Source organism: Lygodium microphyllum, chromosome 25 (genome assembly GCF_053477565.2).
Source record: "Lygodium microphyllum isolate KBCC chromosome 25, Lygodium_microphyllum_v1.1.10, whole genome shotgun sequence".
Classification (NCBI taxonomy): Eukaryota; Viridiplantae; Streptophyta; class Polypodiopsida; order Schizaeales; family Lygodiaceae; genus Lygodium; species Lygodium microphyllum.
Window position 1 is genome coordinate 41,915,051 of NC_141159.1, and position 27,834 is coordinate 41,942,884.

Sequence of the window (27,834 nt, forward strand, 5' to 3'; positions counted from 1 at the left end):
TTACCTTTCAAAATCGAACTCCATAAATGACAAAAAATCAAACTCCATAAATGATAAATAACCATAAGAAAATATGCCCACATTAAATAGATAGTAAACTTAAAAAAGAGAAATCATCTGGACATTCTTAGATGAGATGTCAATAGCCATTCAACAAAGATAAGCAACACAAATTAAGGAAGATTCTTAAAAAGGTAAATTAAGGAAGATATAAACACTTGGATTCAAAAAGTACACCACTTGCAAATTTATTTACCCCTCCAAGGAAATGTACTTTTTTCACCAAAGTAGGCTTGGAACACATCAGCAGGTAAATCTTTGAACTGCATAGCCTTTCAAGGAAGACATCTCAGCCGCTGCACAAACAGCCATCCTTTTCTGATAAAATGAACTAGGGCAGAAAAGCTTCACTACTTCAAGAGTGGAAGCTAATCACAATTTACACACTTATTACACAATGCCATACAACCAGCACCTCTCCTAAAGCCATACAGAAGAACACAATCAACACTACATACACTTGTGCAGTCATCCATTAGATTTATCTAGAGTCAACATGCATCAAAGGCCTCAAAAGACACTCATGCACTGAAAGTACCTCCTTTTCGATGTTCTCAGCTGACTGTATAAGCCGCTGCCTCAGTAGCATAACCTCCTCCTCACAAGTAACCTGAGATATCACTCTTGCAGTGTCTGTATGTTTGTTGACATCAAAGACAGCTCAGCAGAAATAAATTTTTTAAAACCTCTGGTATTGTTGCAAACAATGCAAAAAACATATAGAATTGACACAAATGCAAGGCTAAATTACTTGAAGCTTACCATAGTAGTAAGTTGAAAGAATGCTTATGCGCTCCAAAGGCTGCCCAGACGGAACAAGCTTTTAGATCGCTTTAAGACATTTAGAACCTGTACTTTGTTTTCTATCTTGCAGTAATTATATGACATGGAGACCAGGAAGATAATTGTGAAGCAGTTATCTCCTTACCATCACAAATATACCCTCCTGTCTGGTTGGTAATTCTTCCAGCCTTGCTAATGTCTCATAGCCCTTTGTCACCTTACCAAATACTGCATACTGTGGCACATCATCCACAAATCAGAATAACATGCAAATCATTTTGCCATTGACTTTCATTAGATGAGCCTGATATTTATGCAATGCTAGATCCTCCAGAGAGTAAGTGTCACTTTAGAAATAACCACCTGCCCATCCAAATGTGGGGCGTCTCCAAGAAGAATGGAGAAAGATGAGGAAGCACTGTCAGGGTCACTGTACCTGTAACATGACCAAGAACACATACATAAGGGTGATCTCATTTTGAAGGATTTTGAAAACAAAACCCAAAAACCCTATAAGGAAGCACCATTATGATTACTTCATGCATTGGGAGCTCTAAACTTCACGCAGACCAGTTTCTGCTGTCGGCTGATCCCACGCAGTCAGAATGACTACTGATGCTGCAATAAATGCAGTCGTCTGCTGCTGTTGCTAGAGTAAGCAGTCCCCAGCTGCTGTGCACACACACAGACGTGGAAAAACTGACAATCTGACCTGAAAAATGTCACCTCGATGTGTGTGCAGCTCCTCATGAACAGTTTGCTGCTGCTGCAGTCCACAAACAGCTGCCTCAGGATGCACGCTCGCAACCAGCTGCCTCTCAAACGTGCGCTCTGATACCAGTTGAAGGGGAGTTGAAGGCGGAAGCGAAGAAATGGCAACAGCAAACGTGAAGGATGTGCAAACGTGAAGTACAAGAGAGAAGTCGACAGTAGAGAGAGAGAGAGAGAGAGAGTAAACACGATTTATGTGTACCAACAATGTGTTGGTACACAAAGATAAAGAATGTATTTATACTTCAGGGTTTACGGGTTTTTTTTTTAACCCAAGGGTGCATTCACACACAGCACTCACAACAAGGGGGGCTATACCTTTCATACATTAGCTTAGACATGAGGAGATGTTGCCTATGGCACAAATGACCTCAACGAAGGCAGCAGACTGAGAATACAACAAATGACCTCAACGAAGGCAGCAGAGTGAGAATACAACAAATGGGTTAGTTTGAGATTGTGGATGACATAACATCAGATCCAAATCACGAACAAGACAGTAACACTGAGTTCAAACTCCTTAGGCTACATATTGATGGTTGTGGCATCATTAGTAGGAACCAACAGTTGCCATAGTTGGAAAGCACTGATTGAGAGCTTCAGTCCAGGATGTATCTTCTTTGCACCAGCATCTACACATTGTGGGGGACCTGCATTGTGCAAATGACATGGGACTAGAGATGTTGTGGCATGGATCTTGTTTGATGGAGATTACCCTTGAGAAATTTTTTGGGTGGCAATCTGCAAATGCACATGCAGAAAGCCAAACACAAATGAGAGAGAGAAAGAGAGGAGGGAAAGAAGAGAATGAAACTTGAATAGCCGCAGAAAATGAAGGAAAGAATACAATGGAATAAGCCCTTGCATGCATGTCTGAAGGACAGGGCAGTAAGGGCACTCGACAGAACAGCAATATGAAAAATGATGATGACTGAATGAAGAGGAAAATTACTGAGAAGGACTGCAACGTGAGTGATGAAATTGTCCAGAAACCGACTAAAATAGGAGGAAATGCTGTACTAGTCTGACCATAAATGCAAGTCGTACCAGTGCAGTAAAACTTACTGACTACAATAAATGCTCTATGACAAGGGGAAAGTAGTTGGACACCTCTGTGAAGTCAGGTATGACTGGTGCTAAGGCCTGGCTGGACAAAAGCACACAAGACTAAAACAAACAATGCCAGAGCCTTTCTGACTTACATTGAGGCTCACAACCAGGAGATGAACACACACATAGGGCATGAATAAGACATGATGCTAATGCCCCCTCTCTCAGATCCTAGGAGTGGCTGAATGCCCAAAACACACATATGATAAAGCATCAAAGGCAAAGAAAGAGCCATCATGAAGATATCAACAACAAAGTCCCTTGTAGGACAATACTCCAGATCAGCTCACTGTCCAAGAGACACTCCCAAACATAATGATATTAAATATCAATGTGGTTTGTATGAGCATGAAACATAGGGTTCTTGGATAGGGCCAAAGGACTCTATTTGTCACACCAAAGAAAAGTAGGTTGTCATTGAGAAAACCCAATCTCTGCAAACATCCTTCGAAGCCAAACCTCCTAAGCGAGTAACGGTAGGCTACTACTTGCTCCTCCAAGAAACTGCATCTGATACAAGGGTGAAAAGTTAAAACAAAACCTATAGAAGACCTTTGGATATCAATGTCACTGACCCAAGTTGAATCTAACCAACCAGAAAGGGTGGCCCCTTCTCCCATAAAGAATCATTGGGGATGGGTGCCTTGAAGATACAACAATACCCAGATTGTGGCTTGCCAATAGGAATGGCATTGTCAGGGTGGTTTTGTATGTTTAGTACAATACGTTCAGTACACGAATATGTGCAGTATAGTACATATACAAAAATTTTAAGCATAAAAAAATTGGCATATTTTTGGCCATTATATTTTGGCTCACTCCTTCGCAGCCTTTCATTCATTACTTGCAGGTTCTAGTGCATAACTTGCTGGATAGAGGGAGCCAGTGCCAATGCCTACGCACCCAATGACGCATTGTTATATGTGACTATGGTATATGGATTCCACTTCTCGAGTATATCTTTGAGTTCTGTTCTTGTGTTTTCTATTTTCTCTTTCTTCTATCTTGTGTTCAGCAATTTATTTCAGCATTCTTCTATGCTTCCATTGCTACATCCACTTCTAACATGGTATCAGATTTCACAATCTACACTTGCATTGTTGTCTGTTGTTGATTACTAATCATTTGTCTACTACAGCTGGTAGTTTGTGAGACTTTTCAGCCTCCCAATTTCTGCATTTGGCTGCTGCAATCACCTTCCAGAATGCATTGCCTGCATTTAATGCTGTTGCTGCCTGCATTTTCTGATTTTCTGCATTATTCTAATGCTAGCAACTGCATTTAATGCTTCTTTGTCTGCGTTTTGACATGTAGCATTTGTGTACACAGCCTCTTCTGCTCCTGTAGGCTGGGCAATGGGGTTTTCAGCCTCCATCCGTCTTTGATTGGCTGGTTCTTCCCAATTTTTGCTGATTTCGTAATCAGTTACCCTTGACACTACATGTGAACTCCTGACTATTCAATTTGTGTTGTGTTTGGCTGTACTCCCTATCTCTCTCTATTCCTTATCTTCTCTTCCTATCCTCTCCCGACGGCTCCTCCCTGCTATTCTAGTGATGACAAACTTCACGGCCCTGACTACCTAACATGAAGTGCTATTATAAAAGCCCAGTTTGTGTAGAAGCAATTGTGGTACCTTGTTTTTGGAGCTATTAAGCGTCCTCAATGCCCCACTCATCTTCTGACTAATTCCGACAAGGACGACCATGAGAAAGTTGTGCTTGCATGGGATTCCAATGATGCCTGTGCATATTTTGCTCTTCTTCGTTGTATCTCTAAAGGGGTTCTACCAGTCTTCTACAGGACAGCTTTAGCAATATGGGTGAAGCTTCAAATGTTGTACGAGGCTCCCTCGACTATGTGTGCAATTACCCTTTATGGATAGCTCTAACACATGAATTTTAAGCCAAAGGATACTATCTAGTCATTCTTACTCCATGTTACACAGGTACAAGATCAACTTCATTACATGCAGTCCACCCCTCGAGAGGGTCATCTTGTGGGGACTATACTCTACAAGCTCCCTTCACAGTTTAATGGAATAGCTAATGCTTTGTGGACCCAAACATCATCAACACTAGTGAGCTTTACACATTTGTCCTCAATGCTACTTAAGCATGAGGCATCTTTATGGTTATAGAGAAGGCTTTCAACTCAATCTGGTGGCTCCAATAAGTCATTTGTAACTTTAGAGAGGGGTGACATGAAGAAGAAGTCAAAGGCCCAATGCTATCATTGTGGTAAGAAGAGATATTTACAAAAGGACTGCAAGGAGTTAACGGCTTTGAGGAAGAAGAAGCAACAAAATAGGGACTCCTCCACCAAGTCATCCTCCTCCTCTAACTCCAACTCGAATCCTCTGGCCAAGGCATGGAAGGAATCATCTTCTTTAAACCGAGGGAAGGATTTGGCAACTCCTCCTTCTACTACTTTCTAGTATAGGTGATATGGTCATCCCTCACGACTCTCTAGTGCCAGAGAGGGAGTGTGAGAGGGTGGCGAGGTGGGGGCAAGTAAGCCTCATCTATACAAGTATACAAGTACATAGGTTCCAAAGACAGACTTTCCTAATACATTGATCGAAGTCTAGCAGGTTTTAAAATCTTAGGGAGATTAACTTCCAAGTATGATGGATTCACTTGACAAATAGCAAGATTGGCACCTAGTCCAACTCACATAAGGGGACACTTTGACAGTCTTGGCCAAAGAAGGGGAATCCATGGTCACGTATGCTTAAAGGCATTTTTTGGCTGGATGACCATATATACTACTACAAGGCACTGTTAGGACAGACACAGATAATCGTTATGGTTCTTGGCTATTTTCACGAGCTGGTACAATCAACATCGACATAGGTTCTGTTAGAGGCACTTTGATGGTAGCTTAATCACTCACTCCTTGGATATCCATGGTTCTATTCTAGTCCTCTTTGTTGTATGGACTTGATGAGTCATTATCATTATCTCATTATATTGTATCAGATCACCCATGACCTAAGAGAGGGTGTTAGCAATCTAATCAGTTCATAAATGAGTCTAGGCATATGTTCCAATGGACTGGCCATTTTAGTATTATTCAAGTTTTTTTTAATTTGTCATTATGATGGTGATTTAGGCATTTATTGCTAGCTGACCTAATCATATAATTGATATATTTTTTGCCTTTATATTTTGGCTTCCTCCACAGTCTATCATACATCACATGCAGATTTCAATGCATATCCTATTGGAGAGAGGAAGTCGTAGTCAATGCCAACGTAGCCAGTGACTCACTGTTGTACATGATTGTCTTTTGTTTGATATATGGATTCCATTTCCAGAGCATATCTCTGAGCTCTCATTTGCAATATTCTTGTATTTTCTCTTTTATCTCTTCTGTCTTGTGTTTAATAGTTTATTTCAACATTCTTCTATGCTTCCAGTAATGCATCCACTTCTAACAATGAAATCCACTCCTACTTAGTTCTCGGTATAGGCTCCCTTGAAGATTGAGTTGGCATAAAAGTGTTTTATGACATCTTCCCTCTCTTGTTCCTATTTCTGAAGACCAGTCTTTCTTGATCAAGCACCTAGGTTTCTTCAATGAGTACCTAGCTCTAATATCATGTAAAGAAATGTTCAACTACAAAATACAAACATAATCCTACAATATAAATGCATGGACTTATAAAGAAACGTAGTTAGGATTAGCGGAACACAAAGCCAATGAACACAAAAGATAAAAGAAATTCTGAATAATGAATAAATACTATGCTCAATGCAACAAACACACTAAGCATATTGAACCTCAAAGTCTCATATCTTAGGAACTGGGGCAAAGAGTATGAGCTGAAGAGTATGTCATACTTTGAAAGATCCTGAAACGCAACAAATAGTCTCCGAAGGTGTCTACCAACAGTAACCACAACTCTGTGAGGGCTAGATCAGTGTGAGATGGGTAGATGGAGTGCAAAATCAACAAAACACTGATCAACTGATGACATGGTAGGTTGGCGTAGACTATAAACTACAAAACACAGCAGCTGATGATGTGTCTAGGGCATGCGACACGCTGCAAAGTGAAAACACAAGTTGTTGTTTTCTGTACAACAGCAAAGGCAAGGAGATGATGCCGTGGACAAGCTAGTGTCAACTGGACACATACAAACAATAGCAACAGCAGCAGCAGAAGATCAAGATGCCAATTGATCACAATGACTGGACAGTGCCAAACAGAAATCACCAACAGCTCTGTGGAGTATCTAGAGGCTGGTGCCAACAACAAACAACAGTAGGAAGCGACTTGAACTGAGATATCCTCCGTGCAAGGTGTGGCAAGTAGAGTTTGAGCACCAACAATATGGAAAAACAAGATTAAGACTGAGTGGAGGGCAGCCTATCTATTTAAAGTTGACTAGGTCCTTCCTAAATAGACTTTGGCTTATGGGACATAGACACTCTCTAGGAACGCTTTTTTTTTTTAATGAAAGTTTAGTAATCTGATTAATTAAGCTTGTTTTGGGACTATTTAATATGGCTAATCAGCATATAATACATTGTTAGTCCAATGAAAGCCAATATGGATGCTCCATTATGGCCTTCCATATCCTCGTCCACCTTTGGTGCTATGAGAGTCACACATACATCTACAAAACATTATTAACTACATCATCTAATATTTGAGGGTAGTTCTTTGAAAATACAAAAATAAAGTTATTGCATCTATGAAACTAGACATTGCTACGCTTTATATCATCAAGATGTGTAGTATTTGATGCTTTGCTTAGCAATTGGCTTAGGCATTTATCAAATATGCAATAAGAAGTGCACATATGATATGCAAGCTAGTTAAGTCATAATGACAAGCCAAGGACCCTAAGTTTGCAACGGGTCAAAGGTAAAAGTTATAAGTAAGTTTTACTAGTTAGTGACTGGTGTTAGTTCTAGCCTAGGGCATTAAATATTAATGGTGGCAGAGTCAACATGACCTAGCCAATTTAATTGTGGATGGGCACTTTGAACTTTCTGGGTAGGGACAAAGGCTGAAATTAATTTTCAAATTATTAATTCTGAAAATTAATTAAATGGAGAAAATCTTCAATTAGAAGGTTGCCATTTCATAAGACCTTCCCTTGCAAGTGGGGTTAAGGCTATTGGGGGGCTGGCTGAGCCTCATTCCAACACTGTGGAGGTTGTGGGAAGGAGAGAGGAGAGGCTACTACTGCTGGAGGTGTTTGTTCGGGAGAAGATTCCAGTCAGCCAAGAGGTGATTTTGGCCTATAGCAACCACCAGAAGGCCCAAGGACAGCAGGTCACAGCCTCCCAGGCATTCCCAGCAGCTGGTGACAGCAATTAAGGCTGGATGACAGCATCCTAGAGAATGCTGGCAACAGGCGACAGGATTTAATGCTATCATCAATCAAGTGACAGCAAATTCCAACTATTTCTGACAACCAATTTTTGGATTCTCTCTCCTAAGCATTTTTCTTCATTCTCAGCCATTCTTAGCAGATCTCAGCCATTAAAGGTGGATGGCAGAAGTATTTGCTGCTGTATACCCTAGTTCACAACAGAAATTAGGGTTTACTGCAAATTAAAGGAATAAGTATGAATTTAATTGGCCATGTGCATAAACATTGCAATAAAGTTTGGTGCATTGTGATAGAGCAAATCCAAAGAAGTCAACCATTGGGTTTTGTGTGTTGTTATACTCATCTATACATCAAGTCAAGCAAATGACCCCACTCCTAAAGTTGACTAACACACAGCCCTAGTCATAAATGTATGGCCAGGGCATGCAGAGTACAAAAGTTATCATGTTTCCCATTTACATATAGAGTAAGAGCAGCAAGGTATCTTAGACTGCCAGGGAACTGGCTGGGGACACCTAGATGACCTTCAGAAGGTAGACAATCTTATTATGGGCTGGTCTACCTCAGGGGATGACTAACCAGGAATGCTCACTTGCCATTGTTTTTAATGTGTGATTGTCAGATAAAAGATTGTAAATGGATAGAGTAACAAAAAGTGGAAGCTTAGCTTTACCATCTTCTCCTCAGGCTCTTGAATCTTTCTTGTACTGCTTATTCCAAACCCTTGCCCCTATAAGAGCTATCCAACTCAAATAACACCGATAATGTAGGCAAGGTATCTTAGACTGTGAGGTAACTGGCTGGGGAGACAGACCTAGATGACCTTGAAAAGGTAGACAATCTTATTATGGGCTGGTCTACCTCAGGGGATGACTAACCAGGAATGCTCACTTGCCATTCTTTTTAATGTGTCATTGTCAAATAAAAGATTGTAAATCGCTAGAGAACAACAAAAAGTGGAATCTTGGCTTTACCGTCTTCTCCTCAGGCTCTTGAATCTTTCTTGTACTGCTTATTCCAAGCCCTTGCAACTAAATGACCTATCCAACTCAAATAACACTGATAACGTAGTCATTTCAAAACTGAGCATATATATAACGTACTCCGGATCTCCAAGGCCAAAAGTGGTTCTTAATCATAGCAACAATGTGAACACCAGCACAATTATAGCATCTACCAGATTAATTTTGCACAAACCTTCAAAACCAGTCAACCTCACTTCTTGCAGATGTACATCTCCTCTAGATGTGTTGCTGAATAGTGAAAAACAAAGGTAAGAGATGGAGACCAGAACTGACAAACGAACTGACTTGGGAGATGTCTGAAAGCTGTGACCAAGATAAAATGCTATCCATTTCACTATGAAAGCTTTTAATTCATTTGATGGCACACAATACTAGAAAACCTACAATAACACCTATTCCTTTAGCCTTACTATTCTTATAATCAAACTCCCCCCAAACACAGTCATGCCAGATCAGCTAAAAGGGTCTGTGATCATACTCTATGCAAGCACAAGCATGTTAGGGTTCGGGCAATTAACAGTTTCTAACCTTCCCATAGACAAAATCCCCTTTGTGTGCTTCACATTTGAAAATTCGCCAACAATAGTTTTTTCCCCTTCTTTTCGTTGTTCATCATTGAGAGGAGCCTCTCTACCATTTACCACATCAGCAACTTGAGCCACAAAACCTTTGTCCACCTGCAGAAATCTACCAGTTATCTTACCTCATGATCATTGTTTTCTGTGATGTTGGATGCTGTAAAAAACACTTTGAAGGTATAATTTATAAATGCTCACCCGGAAGAAATGATTTGAGTTGTAGGCACCCAGACGCACAAGTTTGGTTATGTGATCAACTGTCTTTGGAGCAATATGGTTGAAGAAACCAAATTCAATGTCTCCAAATTTTGTCTGAGCACAAGATTTATTTAAAAATATTAGTGACTGTTGCATATTTTTGTCTAATTGAGCATAAATCTAAGATTAAGCATAAATACCACAAGAGCCATGAGTTACAAGCGGCTTCAGCTTGAAAGCTTGCTATAAATCAAATAGACCTAATTAATAAATTGCAGTCAACATCTTTCGTAAATAAGATGTCTTTGTCATCTGTTCTTGATGAGAGTAAAGGATTCCTCTATGCAAGAAGAGATCTATTGGAACCCTCTGACTCAAAGATTCACAGTACGAGAGAGGAATTTGAGGCTTATGATAAGCTGATAGCCTAATCAGATGTTTAACAGTTGTCTGAAGAGAAGGCAAGACAAGGGTAGCGAACTTTCCTTATTTGGAAACATTGCAGCATAGTTTGGAGCTAGAAAGGCTTCAGAAGAAGCACGACTGATTGTCGATGTATAGTTATTTCAGATAAGACTTGCCAAATCAAAGGGTTATTCAAAGTCCTCCATCATCTTAGACTTCAAGGTACCCTTGAGCCTGAACAGCGTAGACATTGTGGCTGAAGCCATCCTTACAGAAAGCAAAGCCAAGTTTTAAGTGCAAGAAAAAAATAAGGTGTAATTTGTAAAAGAAACCTTCTATCAAATCCAAGGAGGACTAGAATAGTAAGACCTATATCAACTTAAATATCAGAATATCAAGGGACTATCAAAGAGGAAAAAATGATCCATGGGAAACTTACTCATGTCCTAAACAAATCAAAGATTGTTAAGAAGGCTCTTAACTGCCATGATGGCATAGGATCCATTAGATATAGCATATTGGTAGAGTAGAAGTTGAGATAGGGTTAGACAATTAAAAATACCCCATATTTTGTCAAGCAACCTGTAACGGTTGGATTCCTTGGGAAGCATGGCGGTAGAGTGACAAAGACTGGCGCTCAACAAATATTGAACTACAGCAAGATAATTGTTCCTTCCAAGCACAATTGAAGCCATCCATCAGCCTCAAAGCAACCTACTAATGCCCCCAAACAACGACCTTGTGTGTCGTCCTCTTGGATAACTAGCTCCAATCAGTGTGAGTGCCACAGTACTCAAACACATCAGTCTTCACACATTGTGGGACACTCTCCCATGCACAGACTAGTCCAGTTTCACTCTCGGATAACTAGCTCCAATCAGTGTGAGTGTCACAGTACTCAAACACATCAGTCTTCACACACATTGTGGGACACTCTCCCATGCATAGAAAAGTCCAGCTTCACTCCCCCTTCCTCATCAACACCTCATAGAAAGTCACAACTTGCAGCCATGCTTGTAGAGCAGGGCATCTTCATGGTTTCAATTCCAACACTGGAAGTTGCTCAGGAGCTAGTAGATAATTACCCATTAGTCTTCAAGACCAGGGTGACCTACATGATGCATTGATAAAAAGGCTTCATTGCAGCAAGCTCTTGTGCAACAAGTTTCAACAGTACCAATGACCTAGATTGGGTGCTTTATTTAAGCTCCAGTGGAACTTTGTACATCAAGTTGACTCTTTGTGAGTGGGTTGTAGAGCCCCCTCAATCCAGACTGCGTCTCAAAGTTGATTCCATGCAACTAAGGAGGGGCGCCCCCCTCTTTTGAATGAGAGGAGGAACCACCTTGAGAGAAAACTCTATAGCAAATATTGTAGAAGAGGGTCTACTATGAATAATTAAAAAACGATCGAGTATCTGGCCCATGCTCTGGTTGAAAGAGAAATGGAGAGCAAGAGAGAGTGGCAAGAGGAGGAAGCCTCTTTCATTTCTCCCACTCAATTAACATACTAAGTCGTTACTATGACACCTCTAGGAAGGCCAAGCGAAGTCCGCCCTACCCACTCTACTTTTGTTGGAATGAGCGTAGAATGGAAGGACAACCCCTTGGTTCCTTTTGCCACTTTGCCACGGGGTGCATTTGCGGGTGCCCTATCCACCCCAAAAAGGAAATCCCTTGCAAGGAAAACATCCAATGAGCTAGGACCGCCTGCCCAACCTGTAAAGTCCCATAGTACTATTAGCAAGATTATAGGTGTATCCCAAGTCAACATTATCAGAGGAGATACCCCCATGCATCAACCAAAAAAAAAAGCATATACAAGCAGTTTCTTCAACGTGTTTACAAAGCATGGGTAGCAAGCTCTAAGCGCTATTCCCAAGATCTTCAAGAAGTAGTGAGAAAACATAAAGGCCTGCATGTGAGTGAGCCAAAGGCATACGGTTCCACCCCAACAAATCTCTTAGGTGCCATGGGTCGCACTACTACTCAACTATTCTCCACCCAAGTAGTAGGGTATACCTGCCTTTTCCTCATAATGTATATATCCTCCACCTATGGATAGATGGGAAAGGGACTTGCAAGTCATCATGGATGCCCATAAGGAGATTTAAGGAAGATGCAAATAGTGATCTATATACCCATGAGAAAATATTTGCAAAAGATTAGTAAATACAACATGAAGTTGTCATATCGGAGCCCCTAATTCGCCTACCTAATCCCTCCCCCCTTTGGCAAGGACCCCTAACAAGGCAAGTGGGACTACCAATACTCACCTCAAATTGTCTGATAAAAGCATGGAGGAACCCTTATGCCCATAGATTGCTTTCATGAAATAGCCCTAAAAGCCCATCAAGGAGAAGTCATTACGATAGCTAGATACCACAAAGCTATCTCCTTCGCCAAGAACACTATCTATTGAGAAACCCATTCATTAAGTTCACTTCTTTTCTTAATTCGTTCTAGTTTCACACTTACAACCGCAAAAAGGATTGGATACCCACATTCTGTGGTGCCACCCGAGACTACCTAATGCCTATAAATAGGGCATGGACTCTCACACATTCTCACTTACATCCATCAGATTACTCTCTTCATCCATCATTCTTCTCTTCACTCCTCAACCTCTCCGTTGTTTACACCCCGAATCAGAGGACATTACAGCTCATGGAGTCTTGTTCCTTGCTGCCTATTGCCACATGCCCTGTCTCTTCATGTACAGGCTGCATTTCAGTTAAGATATGCCAATGAGAAATGCATTCTATAGGTTCTTGGCAGGCTTCTTGGATTCTTTTCAAGCCTTATGTTTTATTTGTTGGAGCTGACGGGCAGCAGCTCAGCTTGAGAGAGAGTGAACGTGACAGTAGAGAGAGAAAGTATCACACCTCGACACTTGATTGATTGAAAAGTTAGCTACAAAGAACAAAGTACAGCCCTTAGGGACTTTAGGATTGTGTAAGGGACTTAAAGTGCGTTCACACACAAATGTGCGTAATGTGCGGTAAGTGACCAAAATGTGTTGCATAATACACAGATGAAAAATAATGTGACTAGGGGAAGAAACCTCTCTTATGGAGAGTAAAAGGTGCCCTTGTTAGAGGTAGAGTCATCCCCTGGACAGGCAGTAGGACATGTCAGCAGAGTACGGTAGTGCCACGTCAGCACAGTACGGAAGAGGACAAATCAGCAGGCGCCACATCAGCAGTGCAGTCGGACAGTTTACTGTCTGCAGTCGGATAGTTTTTACTACAGCCGACTGCATTTAATGCAGTCGACTTGGTGCTGGTATTTCCTATTTTTTGGCTATTTATAGCCATTTTGTGGCACACTCCAGTATTCAGATTCTGATCTTGAGATTTGTTGGCTGAGACTGATTGTGCTCGGGCGATGGAGATCAAGGTCATCAAGTCAGAGACACACGCAGATATTTCCTCTGCCCCAGTGTATATTTCTACACTCTTATACAGCATACTGCAGATTTTCTGCATTTACACACACACACACACACTCTCTCTCTCTCTCTCTCTCTCTCTCTCTCTCTCTCTCTCAATCTATGTCCACTTCCACATCGCTGCACTCTGACATGATATCACAGCAATGAAGACGGACTGATTGAGGTTGAACCTACCTAAAGAGGAGATTTCAACGCGGACACAAGGCTGCGTTTCTAGGATTCGAGGGTGAGCGGGAGGGTTGCGCATCGGATCAAGGCTGAAGCGAGCATGGGCATGCGGGAAAGGAGTCCAACTGGTGAGTTTGTTGCAGGTTATTGCTGTTCGAAGGGGAGGAAGGCTGTGGTTTAGGCCTTCTACTACAAATTTTACCTTTTCATCGCCTCTGGCAGGTGAAGAAGGTTCAGACAGTGGAGGAACCAGCCCTAACAGGCTGCGTTTACACAATCAGAGGGGGCTAATTTTGCGTTTGTGCAGGTATTGCAGGTGAACATGTCTACAGAGACTAATTTGGAGTTCTACGCGATCATGGACAGGATGGTGCCTGTCCTACTGGCTCTTCCACCGGATCAGAAGCTTGATGGTGACAATTACCGCATCTGGTAGGTGATGATATTGGCCATTCTCGAGTCTTATGATCTGGTGGAGCTTGTGATGGAGGAGATTCACATGCCATCGATAAGAGATGAGTCCAAACTCTCTTCCAATGCTCGTGCGGAGTTGACCAAGGCCCAATCTCATCGCGACAAACTGAATGCCAGGATTCGATCTTTTCTGTTTCTGTCTTGCACTACAGCCGTGATAGCTCACATCGAGCACTTGATGGTGGCTTGAGAGATATGGCTCGAGCTTGATCAAATGTACAACCGGATGACCCTAATGAAGAGGGTTTCTTTGGAGGTGCAGATGCGGACCTTGTCTGTGAATAAGTCTTATTCGCTTCGGGAACACATCAGCAAACTTCAGCAGCTTCAGATACAGGTTCAAAATGCAAGGAAGCCTATTTCCTCCAAAGACATGGCGATCACTTTGTTGTCTCAGTTACCACCACAATTCGGTACTTTTTATTCCGCCCTTATTGCATCAGGGCGAGAGTCGACTCTTCGGTAGGAAGAGTTGGTTTCTATGGTCTTGGACCAAGAGGAACAATTGAAGGGACAGAATGCTTTCAAATCGGAGGCTTTGGTTGGTCAAGCCTCTCAGAAGAAGGGGAAGGACCAAAAGAAGAAGGAGGACAACAAAACCAAGAAGGACAAGGAGAAGGAATCGCCCTGCCATATTTGTGGTAAGACTGGTCATTGAAAGAACGATTGCCCCGACAAAGACAAGAAGGACACCAAGAAGAAAGATACGAAGGATTTTGGAGAGGTGGTTGCACCCTCATCAGCTGCTTTTCTACATTTAGCGGTCATTGAGGACCCTACATCGACGACTTCTGATGCTACGATGACAGCTCCCCAGGCTAGCCATCTTCACATTTTCAAGCTCCTTCTTCAAAAAAGAAATGCAAGTATCATTTTTTCCAACAAATATATGCTCAAGTGTAAGCCATGCTACTCGTGAAGAAGCAACAGAACAGATATGCAAGATTATTAACCACTAAATTGTCAATGCAATAAGTGACAACGCTTGGGCATCCCTAGTGTCCCAAGCCTTCTGTGCAACTATTCTTCGGGGTGGTGGCTGAACGGCAACTTGCCTTTGACCACAACCTCCTTGTGGAGGAGTTGCAAGAGCCAAATCACCAAGACATACTTCTTCCCCACTAACATAATCCCAAAGATTTTTTTGCAACAAGCACATTCTTCATCATGAAGAACCAATCTATCCTCCAATGATACATACGTGAAGACAATACTCTATCCTTGATTTGCCATGATAAATGTCACTGTTTCAAATGCACAAGTGCGATAACAAAAGCTGGCCTGACCTGGAAATCTGCAAATCTCTAGAAATTACAGCAAATACGAAGCTATAATCAACTAAATCATATCCCACTTGACCACTACTGCCTAAACGTGCCAAAATTTTTCAGATTTCAGCAAGGAACACACTGTCCAATGCAATAGGAGTGCTCAGCAGTACTAAAAACACAAAAGCCCCAAAATTTGACCGTTCAATGTGTGCGTAATTTCAGTCAATACCAGACTGAAACCACAATATATGTGCTAATGTCTGCCAAAGATACAAAACCCCAAATTTGCTGACCCAAATGCCTACAAATTTCTGCAATTTGTGCACTAACACATTTGCTGAAGCAGAATTTGACCTTTCCCTGCAAAAGCCTTTTGCTTTGGCTCTGAAATTCTAAATAAAATAATAAAATATACCTGTAGCAGCTGATGAGATTGCAGTCTAGGACTGTTCAACAGATTTACAGGCAATGATTGCAGAGCCGGAAAGATGCTGACGTGGCAGTCGACTGCAGACTGCAGGCTGCAGAGACTGCGCAGGAACCAGAGTGACGTGGTAGGGTGGAGCTAGTGAAACAGCTAGCAGAGCTGTCACAGAATTGGCAGGCGGATCTAGCACAGAGCTAGCGGGCAGAGCTGGTGCTGAGCTGGCAGACTAGAGCTGAGCTGGTGGCAGAGCTGGTGCTAAGCTAGCGGACTGCAAGGTGGCGGCAGACTGCAGGGCAGCAGCCGAGTTGGCTCTAATACCAAATGTTGGAGCTGACAGACAGCAGCTCAGCTTCAAAGAGAGTGAACACGACAATAGAGAGAGTGTGTGTCACAGCTCAACACTTGATTAATTGAAAAGTTAGATACAAAGTACAAGGTACAACCCTTAGATTTTAGGGTTGTGTAAGTGACTTAAAGTGTGTTCACACACAGATGTGTGTAATGTACGCTAAGTGACCAAAATGTGTAACATAAATACACAGATGAAAAATAATGTGATTGGGGGAAAAAACCTCTCTTATGGAGAGTAAAAAGTGCCCCATTGTCCTATGTGTGGATGATTGACACTCCTATGTAAGCGTAGGCATGAGGAAAATCCAACATTATTTATCCTAGCTCGAAATTTTCAGCAAGTATTTGGCATTAGCATGTTTAAGCAACAGTGGCCAATGTTGTTTTCACTATGATGCCTTTTGGGGAATTCCAGTGTAATATGTTTTGCTTTGGCACATTGCAGTGCAATCGAGGATGATTGTAAGGATTTTAAGGGGGTGATCTATCAACATGAGGATGTGAAATTTTATTGCTTTGCTTAGCATTTGATTGGAAATTAATCAAATGTGCAAATGTAACTGCACACTATTGAACTATGTCTTGTGCATGATAAAGAAGACTAGCACTACCCCTAGGGAGAGACCACATATGAGAGGTTTTCAATTGCAGGTATTGAAGACTCCAACAAAAGTGTCATGCACTCTTCATCGACACTCACCTCTGAATTCTTATCCTTTATCATTCTGCAAGCTTGCCAAGAATCGTCATGTGTAGAATCCGCGACAAACCAACACTTGTGCTGGCCATCAGTGAAATCCCCAATAGAGAACAACCCTACCACCAACTTCAACAACCCTACCACCAGCTACCTAGGCCACCAACGTGCCCCGAACGACCTTTCTCCATACTACCACCAACACTCCTCCACGGAAACCACCGATGTCCCTTCCACCCACATCTTTAGTGCAGGCCAAAGCCTGCTACCTACGACGGTGAGTGCCATGGGACTGGCACTTGTCTAGGAGGGGGGTAATGTTAACCATTAGATGAAAAAGGTGAAATCATCAGATGAACAATGTGAGGTGCACATCAATTATTTCAATGTGTGGGACCCAAGCCCCCGAGTATCAGTTGATACCAAAGGCAAAAGTTGTAATAAGTTATACTTGATAGATACTAGCTACTAGCTAGTATCAAGTGTCAAAACTTGGCCTAGAACATTTAATTAGTCATTAGTGTTAGTGGTCACACTAGGAAATTGGCATTAATTAATTAATTAATGTCAATCCCAAGCTAATGGGTGCTCAAGATCACTCGAGTGATAAATTGGCTTAGTTAGCTAGGATTAATTTTCAAAATTTATATTTTGAAAATGTATTTAATGGGCTGAATACTGCTGAAATTGCAAGTTCGGGAAAGCTAAATTGGGGGCTAAAGAAAAAATAAAATCTCATTTTTGCATTTTGGAGCTTTTGAGAAGAGAAATTGGGCTGTTGTTGCATGCTTTTGGGGCCATTTCTCAGCCATTGGAGACCATTTTGGTGAAGGCACTTGCATATTCCTAACCAAGGGAAGCTATTAATTACGGCTTATGTACATTCTCCTGAAGATCACTGCCTCTCATGCTCCCTTTGTTGTTGCTGTATACATTTTGGACCGAAAAACCCGATCAGTGGCTCAATTTTACCAAATTCTCATGAGAAATCTCTAAATTTTCTCTCTACAGCATTCTCTCTCTTTCTCTGGTCATTTCTTAGCTTTGCTCCACTTTACAACAATCTAGCTATTAAAGCTAGAGATTTTGGTAAATCTCTGTTGTAAACCCTAATTTATATTAGAAATTAGGATTTGGTAGCCACCTCGAGAAGCGTGCCCATATTTAAAGGCTTCAAACTTGAATTTTTAGAGCTGAAATCAATGTATTTCAAGAGGATTCAAGAAACCAACCAATCAGCATTGAATTTGGGGCTAATTTATTTCTCAAGGAGTATGGCTAAAGATCAATCCCCTAGCAAATCAAGGGGCAATTTGATTTGAAGGCTTGCTGGTCATTTATGACAGCAAGTGACACTTGGATTCGTGGAGAAGTTTGAAGAATCTCAGTTGTACTCCATCCATTTGCCATACAAGTTAAAGAAATATCGCAAGGGACGCCAAGTTTTAGGGCCAATAGTATGTCCGAAGTCCAAGATTAAGTGGTAACATTTGCATTTTTAGTTTATGTGAATTTCATGCTTGCTGTAATTGTTGGTAATCATGTCATTAGTAATTACCACCCTCTTTGAGGAGAAAGGCTAGTTTCACCTCCTCACCTCGCATCATCATTAGATTTGTGTTTGCAACAGTTTTAAGCCGTCTATATCAAGTTACACCCTCTTTATAAGCCCTACATCATATACCTACATTTTTGTATTTTCTTCACTCCAAAAGGGCTGCCCAACAATTGTCTATCTACAACCACTTACACGAAGAGATCTTTATAAGAAGACGTTCTTGCATTTTCTTCTCCAACTGGCTATGCAATACTTGCCTTGATATCAGCCATCATTTTGGAGAGATTTCAACATATCCTTCATCTCTAGCAGCTTCTAAGGATTGCTTTCGCTCTCTCTACAAGTGGTATCCTTTCCTTCACCATTTAGAATTACCTTCAATATCCTATTACCCACAAGACTACGTTTCGCTTCCTCTACAATGCAGATTCCCTTCAAGTACTAATGATATCGTGCCGCTACGCGGCCACAGTGTGAAAAACTCTAGAGTGCATCGTCATCCAGCTTTCTTATTAATCTAGAGAGTCAATGTCATATTAGTCATTAGTGTTAGTATCCATAGTATGGATGGTTCAAAAAATACGAGATTTTTTTACAAGTTTAGCCTATTTTTGATATTTTTGATATTATTTCTTGTAAATATCCTTTAAAACTGTAGAAAACTTTTAGAATAGGGTGACATGCAAAAAGCAAGTTACTTTTTCAACCAGTTTCGAGAGATTTCATGCAAAAAGGAAGGACTGGCGAAACCACGTGGCACACGATTGCAGTTTACAGGCAGTAAACAACACTTCGAACTGGGAAAAGAATAAGAAGTGATCTAGACGAATTCTGAGCAAGTGTCCTGGAGTTTTAACTATCAGATTTGCGGTTTGAGCAGCAAAGAAGAAGATGTAAAAATTACACGGCACAGCAAACAGAATCTGAGAAAGAGATAGAGAGTACACAACAAATAAAAGGAGAATAACAAAATTTCTTTATCTCCAAACAACTAATACAAAGATGGCTCTGTCCACCCGTGCGCTTCCACTGTGAAGCTTAGATGGCGATCTAGACAGAAGATAGGTGAAGAGCTTAAGGCTAGCTGGAACAACTGTGACTGGGTGAAAGATAGATAATAGATGGTTGTGAAGGGGTTTAGCTTTTATAGCTTGTGAAGGGGGGTCATGATGGATGACCTTCCATATGCACCTGTGTCTGTTGACCTTCCATGTGCCCATGTGTCTGTTGACCTTCCATGTGCACCTCCACTAGTTGGCCATGGAATATTCTAGGGAATATTCCCTTTACCATTGGCTAGGGCCCCCGATAACTCTCTTACCCTGCAACTCGATGCAATGTGCCTCGAGTTGCTACCAGCTTAACTACTCTGTCTAACCCAAAGATTAGACCCACAACGGTCACCTTTTTGCCATCCAGTCACATAGACCTCATCTAACATATAAGTCAGGACTCAACCAATGTCCGGGCTCACATATGGCTTCTCCTCATAACGGGGGCCTTACAACTTTGAGCACCATGGATCATTGGTGACACCTTATGAGGGTGGGGCATTGAGCATATCTAACACCCCCCCTCAATGTCCACCCGCAAGTGAACTATATCCTCGGTCCAATGCCAAGTCTCTAAAGATGAACTTGAAGCAAATCCTTCGTAAGTGCTTTGGTGAAGATATCCGCTCCATTCTCCTCTATTGGACAGTAGACCAGTTCCACTATCCCATCCTCGATCAAATCATGCACATAGTGATACTGGATCTCTATATGTTTGGTGCGCGCATGAAACACTGGATTTTTGGCAATGGCGATGCAACTCTTATTGTCACATCTCAGCACAGTTGATTCTTCATCCTGCACTCCCATATGCCATAGAATCCTTCTCAACCATACTGCTTCACATGCAGCAAAACAAGCTACCTTGTACTCTGCTTCAGTAGAAGACAATGCCATTGTTGGCTGCTTCTTACTAATCCAAGAGAAAATTCCTGAACCTAAAGAGAAACAATAACCAGAAATAGACTTCCTGAAATCATTGTCTCCTGCCCAATCTGAGTCACAATTCCCCACAAGAGAAGTTCCGGAATTGTATGTGATACCATAGTCAAGAGTTTCCTTCAAGTATCTGAGCACCCACATCCCAGCTTTCCAATGACTCTCATGAGGTTTGTTTGAGAACCTGCTCAAAACACCAACAGCAAAACTGATATCTAGTCTGGTGTTACACAAGTAGATCAGACTGCCGAGCAACCTCCTGTACCTCCCAATGTCTACTAGTGCTGATGTATCCTCAATGGATAACTTTGCATTCACCTCCATAGGTGTAGCTATCTCCTTGCACTCGGTCATGCCAAACGCCTTCAAGATCTCCCATACATACTTCTTCTGAGAGATGAAAATCCTTCCTGGCTCTTGCCAAACTTCAATCCCCAAACAATAGTGCATCAAGCCTAAGTCTGTCATTTCAAACTCAGAACTCAAAGCCTTTCGAGTTTGGTTGATCATATCTTCATAGTCACCTATAATAAGAAGGTCGTCCACATATAGGACAATCACTACAGACTTTTTACCATCCCTGTAAACATACAAGTTAGCATCTGAGGCACATCTTTTGAAGTTTAAGTTTAAAAAGAACTTATCTATCCGTTGGTACCACGCTCTAGGGGTTTGTTTTAGCCCATACAATGCCTTCTTCAGCTTACACACTTTGTTCTCAGAATGGGAAGCCTCAAACCCTGGTGGCTGAGCCACGTACACCTCCTCCTTGAGGTCACCATTTAAGAACGCTGATTTAACATCCATTTGGTAAATTGGCCACTGCTTATGGGCGGCCACTGCAAGTACTGTGCGAATAGTAGTCATTCTACTAGTTGGGGCAAATGACTCTTGAAAATCAAACCCTTCAACCTATAAAAATCTCTGGGCAACCAGTCTAGCTTTGTACTTTTCTAAGGTACTATCAGCCTTGTACTTTACCTTCCAGATTCACTTGGTGTCAATAACCTTCCGCTTTGCTGGCCGATCCACTAGCTCCCAAGTGTCATTCTTCATTATGCTGTCATACTCGGCTTGCATAGCTGCCTTCCATGCTGGATCTACAAGTGTTTCTTCCAAGTTAGTTGGCTCCTTTACTTCTCTCATAATCTCAGCCATCAAGGCCATATTGACTATGTGAGCAGAAGCCCTCCTTTGCTCCTCTATTCTCTAAGATTTTCTTGGTTCGTCTGCCTTCTCCTCAACAGATGCAGGCACAGGATTATTGTGGTCATAGAGCTACTTCACCCAACGCGGCAATGGCTTTTCCGGTGGGGTGATGTCAGGTTGATGAACTTTTTCCTCATCATCTGAAGATGATGTTTCCTCCTCCTTAAGGATAGGGACAGCTCTCAGAACAGGTTCATAGTGGACTACTTCTTCGCTTGATGATAAAGTGGAAGAACTTGCCTTCTCCTCCTCCACTGTATGCGGCTTCTCCTTGAACACCACATCACGGCTCGTGATGATCTTCTTTACCTCTTGGTCATATAATTTGTAAGCCTTCTGCTCATCACTATAACCTAAGAAGATACATTTTCTGCTTTTTGGTTTTAACTTGTTTCTCTTCTCATCTGGAACATATGCATAACATTCACATCCAAAAATTCTGAAATGTGAGACAGATGGTTTCTTACCAGTGTAAGCCTCATGAGGTGTTTTTTCTTTAGAGCCTTTGTGTAGCTCCGATTTAGAATGTAGACTGCAGTATTAACAGCTTCAGCCCAAAAATGGTTAGGCAATCCCATGCCCTTTAGCATGCATCTTGCCATCAATGATGCGATTCCTGCGTTCCACAACAGCGTTCTGCTGAGGTGTGTGAGGCGTCGTCAATTGACGCTTGATCTCTTTGCTCTTGCAAAAGTCTTCAAACTCCTTTGAGTTGAACTCACCACTACCATCTATTCTAAATTTCTTCACACTTTTCCTTGTTTCATTCTCAACAAGTTTTAGCCATTCTTTAAACTTACCAAAAGCTTGAGCCTTATCACGAAGGAAGTACGCCCACATCTTCCTACTGTAGTCATCGACAATCAACATAAAATAAGAAGATCCCCCCAAGGCCTATGTAGACATCTTACCGCACAAGTTAGCACGCACCAACTCTAGAGGAGTCTGTGCTCTATTATTGCTTTCCTGTGGAAATGCCTTTCTCTGTTGCTTGCCCATCATACAAGCTTCACATGGTTCCTTCAATTCAGTCACTGTAGGTAGGTGAGCAACCATACCTTGCTTTTGCATCTCCTTCAACACTGCAAATCCGATGTGTCCAAACCTTTCATGCCAAAGCTTACTTGTGCCCACTTCAGTGGTGGCTGTAAGAGCACTTAGCTCATACAGGCTGTTCTTTCTTTCTCCTTTGCCAACAATTTTGCCAGCACTGTCAAGAATTTCTGCACCTGTCTTCTTGAACCTCGATTCATGACCAAGATCAGTTATGACAGCAACTGATAATAGATTTCTTCTAATTTTAGGAACATACAACACATCTGAAAGCTTTTTGACTTCACCATTTGCAGCAACAAAGAAAATAGTACCTGTGCCTGCAGCAGGGCATTTTGCATCATTTCCAACCATCACAATGATGGATTTTTGTAGAGGCTGTATAGAACTATATAGACATTTCTTATTGGTCATGTGATGGAAGGCCCCACTATCCAACACCCATGAGTCAGTGATAGATTCTTCTTACGCCAAGGAGCACACTTCCTCAATGGTCGCCATGAATAACTCCAACTCTGCTTCAGCCGTATTGGTTGTCTCTTTCCCTTTACTTTTAAGGGTACCATTCTTTTCATATGCCTTCTTGACACGACAATCTGCGATTGCATGTCATTTCTTCTTGCAGTAGAAGCACTCTTCTTGAAACTTCTTCTTACCGCCCTTCTTCTTTTTGTCCCCATCACTTTTGGTGGAGGAACCACCTTTGCCTTTTGCTTTGGCAGAGAATGCAGCATCTCCATTGTTGCTTCCTTCTCGGGCTTTCAGCCTCAACTCCTCCTCCATCAATAATGCACAAAACTCCTCAAAAGTCAAAGCTTGAGGTCTCACCTGAGTATTAAGGGCAATTACTAGTCCATCAAACTTTTGTGGACAAATCTGAAGACACCTGAGTATTAAGGGCAGTTACTAGTCCATCAAACTTTTGTGGACAAATCCGAAAACACCTGAGTATTAAGGGCAGTTACTAGTCCATCAAACTTTTGTGGACAAATCCAAAGACACCTCCGAGCTAGCTCTTCGCTAGTCTTTTATATCCCAGCGCCAGACATCTGATCGTGCAGATTCTTAATCCGAGTGATGAATGCTTCAACCGTCTCTCCTTCAGCAAACTTCTCCACTGCTAGTTGATTCTTCAAGTTTTGAATCCTTGTTTGGTTTCGTGTTTCATACTAACTCCTCAATACATTCCAAGCCTCTAGTGCTTTGGTTGTATGCTGAATCAAAGTCAGAACGCTGTCAAAACAGCTTGTAACTAAGGCACACAATGCATCTGCATTCCTTTGTTTCCAAGCTCGTAGAAGATCTGCATTTGGAGGAATCATCACACTAGAATTTGATGGGTCGGGGGTAGACTGTGATTCTGCGTCAGTCCCCAGCACAGTCTCTAAAAGCTCATAAGAATCAAGGATAGTTGTAATTTTGAACTTCCACAAGGTGTAGTTTGTACCATCTAACTTGCCTTTGTTGAAGGTTGGTGGACGAATCCTCAATGTTTGAATAGCTGGTACAGCAACACCACCTCCTGCACCACTTCCTGATGTGCCAGAACCACTTCCGAAAGACGACATCGTTCCTCTTTGCTATTGAAGCCTTTGCCTCTTGCGTACTCTTCGATCCCTAGAGCCCCCTGGGCTCTGATACCATGTAAAAATTACACGGCGCAGCAAACAAAATCTGAAAAAGAGATAGAGAGTACACAACAGATAAGTGAAGAATAACAAAATTTCTTTATCTCCACACAACTAATACAAAGATGGCTCTGTCCACCTGTGCACTTCCACTATGAAGCTTAGATGGCGATCTAGATAGAAGATAGGTGAAGAGCTTAAGGCTAGGTGGAACAACTCTGACTGGGTGAAAGATGGATAATAGATGTCTGTGAAGGGGTTTAGCTTTTATAGCTTGTGAAGGGGGGTCATGATGGATGACCTTCCATATGCACTTGTGTCTGTTGACCTTTCATATGCCCATGTGTCTGTTGACCTTTCCATATGCACGTGTCTGTTGACCTTCCATGTGCACCTCCACTAGTTGGCCAAGGAATATTCTAGGGAATATTCCATTTACCATTGGCAAGGGCCCCCCCGCAACTCGATGCAACGTGCCTCGAGTTGCCACCAGCTTAACTACTCTGTCTAACCCAAAGATTAGATCCACAACGGTCACCTTTTTGCCATCCGGTCACATAGACCTCATCTGACATACAAGTCAAGACTCAATCCATGTCCGAGCTCACATATGGCTTCTCCTCATAATGGGGGCCTTACAACTTTGAGCACCATGGATCATTGGTGGCACCTTATGAGGATGGGGCATTGAGCATATCTAACAGAAGATAGAGTTTAATGCACGTTTTTTGTCTACAAGGAAGCTCCGAGGGATCTAATGCTTAGAGATTGCTTTTGAATAGTGCCAGACAAGAAATTTCAGGCTCTATCAATACATTGTGCTTTGTCTTTATCTTATGTACCTCTTGTCTATTCTTTTTGCTCTCTTCTATCTTCTATTCTCTACTTCCTTCTATCTCTGATCCCAAGTGGATACGACCTTTCAACTAAAATCCCTCCGCCACCGCTTGATCAAACAGGTTAGTGCAATCATCTTTAAAGCTTCGACGCTCTTGTATCACCTTGATTCACTTACATGATTCAATGATTCATCATTCATCATCATCTTCTTCTTCTTCTATGTTTCCTCTGAGTTTCTTCTTCTCTTAGTGTTTGCTATCACACTCTGTTTCTCCACTCAAACCCTATTTTCTCTCTGAAATGGTATGAGTGCATACCAATCCATCATACTATATTAACATCTACAACCCAGAGGAAGGTGTACAAAAGTCCAAAGCTACACCTTGGTAGTCCATTACTATTCTATCTCTCTACCAATGGCCCATAAGGCCTTCGCAAAAATGATTAACCATCAACTTCACCTTCTACTCCGAAACATCCTATATGATATATAGACAAGCTTTGTTATCCAAGATCGGACTTGAACAACATATTCACATTCTTTGAGGCCACTGAGTGGGCAAAGCACAATAGCCATGCACTTGTTTTGCTAGCTTTAAGAAGGCTCATGACAAAGTCATTTTGGAACTTCTTATCCAGGACCCTGGCCTATCTAGGCTTTCTTCGATAGTGGAGAAAGAAAGCTTCAGCATTATATAAGTCCATGACCAATCAGGTGTTCATTGGAGAGCAAAAGGAAGAGAAGTTACACATTGGTAGACCAACAAGTTCTTACTTGTTCCTAATCTTCGCTAGGAAAATATCCCCTCCCATCTAGAACCACTGGCATTCGAGTCTAAGATTGTCAGTCAAGATGCAAGTAAAGCTACTCAACTCAAAGTGTGCAAATGATAAGTCAATACATAGAGGATGATATAGTCATGTTGGAGAGAGTACAACTACCTTTAGAGATACTCTATACAATGGTAGACACAAAACTGGGAGTATGTGTTAACAATCATGTTTGTCATGCACTCTCATCTCTTGCTTGTGAGCCTAAATCTCAGTCGGTTGGGAACATTAGAAGCTATGACATGTCTGTTATGTGCTTTGACAAATAAGGAAGCTCTATTTAGAGCATGCATTTGTTTCGCTTATAACATTTTAGTGTGTATTTCCTTGTGCAGGTTCCAGACAGCCTATGCACCCCCTAAATAGTGCAATCTACCTTCCCAACCCCTGGTAATCATTTTTCAATGCCACATCATCATTTTCATGAGCAATATGTGCTGGTTGGCCTGTTTTTATACCATTCAACCACATATCTGGAGGCCTTTTTGGCAAATCAAATAGTTTTAGGATCTTTTGGCTATATATAGCCAGCCTTCAACTTGGGGCAGTTCATTCTTTTTCTTCCTCTTGCAAGGGCATACTCCAACTTGGCCATTATTCTTTGTCATTTGCGAGGACTTCTGGCTGCACACTCTGTCTTCATCACTGTCTCAGGCACTGTCATCATTTCCCAACCTGCTCCAGTGTCCTCACTAACACTTTGGGCTGCATGTAGGGACTAATCAGCTTCCATCATCAGCATTCAGTGCAGATTTCTCTTTCATTCCTACTCCCTTCTCCCTTCTCCTTTTCTCTTTATGTTCGTGTTCCTCTTTCATTGTGCGCACTCACAATAAGTCAATTAGTTTTCCTAGTGACCAAGATTGGGGAGACTTGGGGAGAAATCCTAAAGTGACCCAAACAAACTATGACCAAGTGCAATCACAAGGCAAAATCAAAGGATGGAAAAGGCATATTCCTAAAACTAACCAAAGAAGCCACGATCAGGGGAATCGCAAGGGAAAATCAAACTGTAGGAAGGCATTTTCATTGGGATTATGCAAAAGACACCTTCAGAAGCTGTCAAAACCTCCCTGCACCTTCTCAAAAAATACGCAAGACTTCGACCCACAGGTAGACACCAGACAGGATGATAAGCATCCCGGAGCTATAACTTGATGATAGTGCCACTGAATGAAGCTCTAAACCGAAGCAGCCATAGCTTTGGCGGTTAATACCCCTTACCATCCAGCTGAGGGTCGACATAAGGAAATAATTTACTAGGCTTTGGCAGAGAAGTATGCATTAAAAGGCTTTCAGAATCCTCTGTATGTAACTCATCTGCTGAGGTTTATGCCTTCCGATCCACGAACACGGATGGAGAAAGCTTTCTTTTAGTCGATCATCGTGTCTACAGTGACGAAGTTGATCGTGTCAGGTGTGAAAGCAGGAAGGTCAATGCCATACCTGAAACACAACGCGCAGAGAGCCGAGGTCTGGCTCCCGGGCTAGAGTACTGTGAGACCAAGAAAGAATGGCGATGACGATGATGGAAGAAGAGGCCGCGACATGACCCCAGCTTGCCATTGTACGTTGTGGTCTCCAAATTCGTCGCCATCCTTTT

At 41.9% G+C, this 27,834-nt stretch overlaps 1 protein-coding gene across 1 annotated transcript; it reads right to left on the reverse strand.

Moving 5' to 3' along the window:
* Window positions 1-160: 160 nt before the first annotated feature.
* LOC148014134 (Cyclophilin-like peptidyl-prolyl cis-trans isomerase family protein) lies at window positions 161-27,834 on the reverse strand. The gene is made up of 8 exons (XM_087666642.1): window positions 27,678-27,834; window positions 9,876-9,989; window positions 9,628-9,776; window positions 1,207-1,279; window positions 989-1,078; window positions 823-862; window positions 599-693; window positions 161-356 (listed from the first exon to the last, which is right to left on the reverse strand). Exons 1-8 carry the CDS (start codon window positions 27,795-27,797, stop codon window positions 336-338), a joined length of 702 nt encoding a protein of 233 aa, XP_087522768.1. The 5' UTR covers window positions 27,798-27,834; the 3' UTR covers window positions 161-335.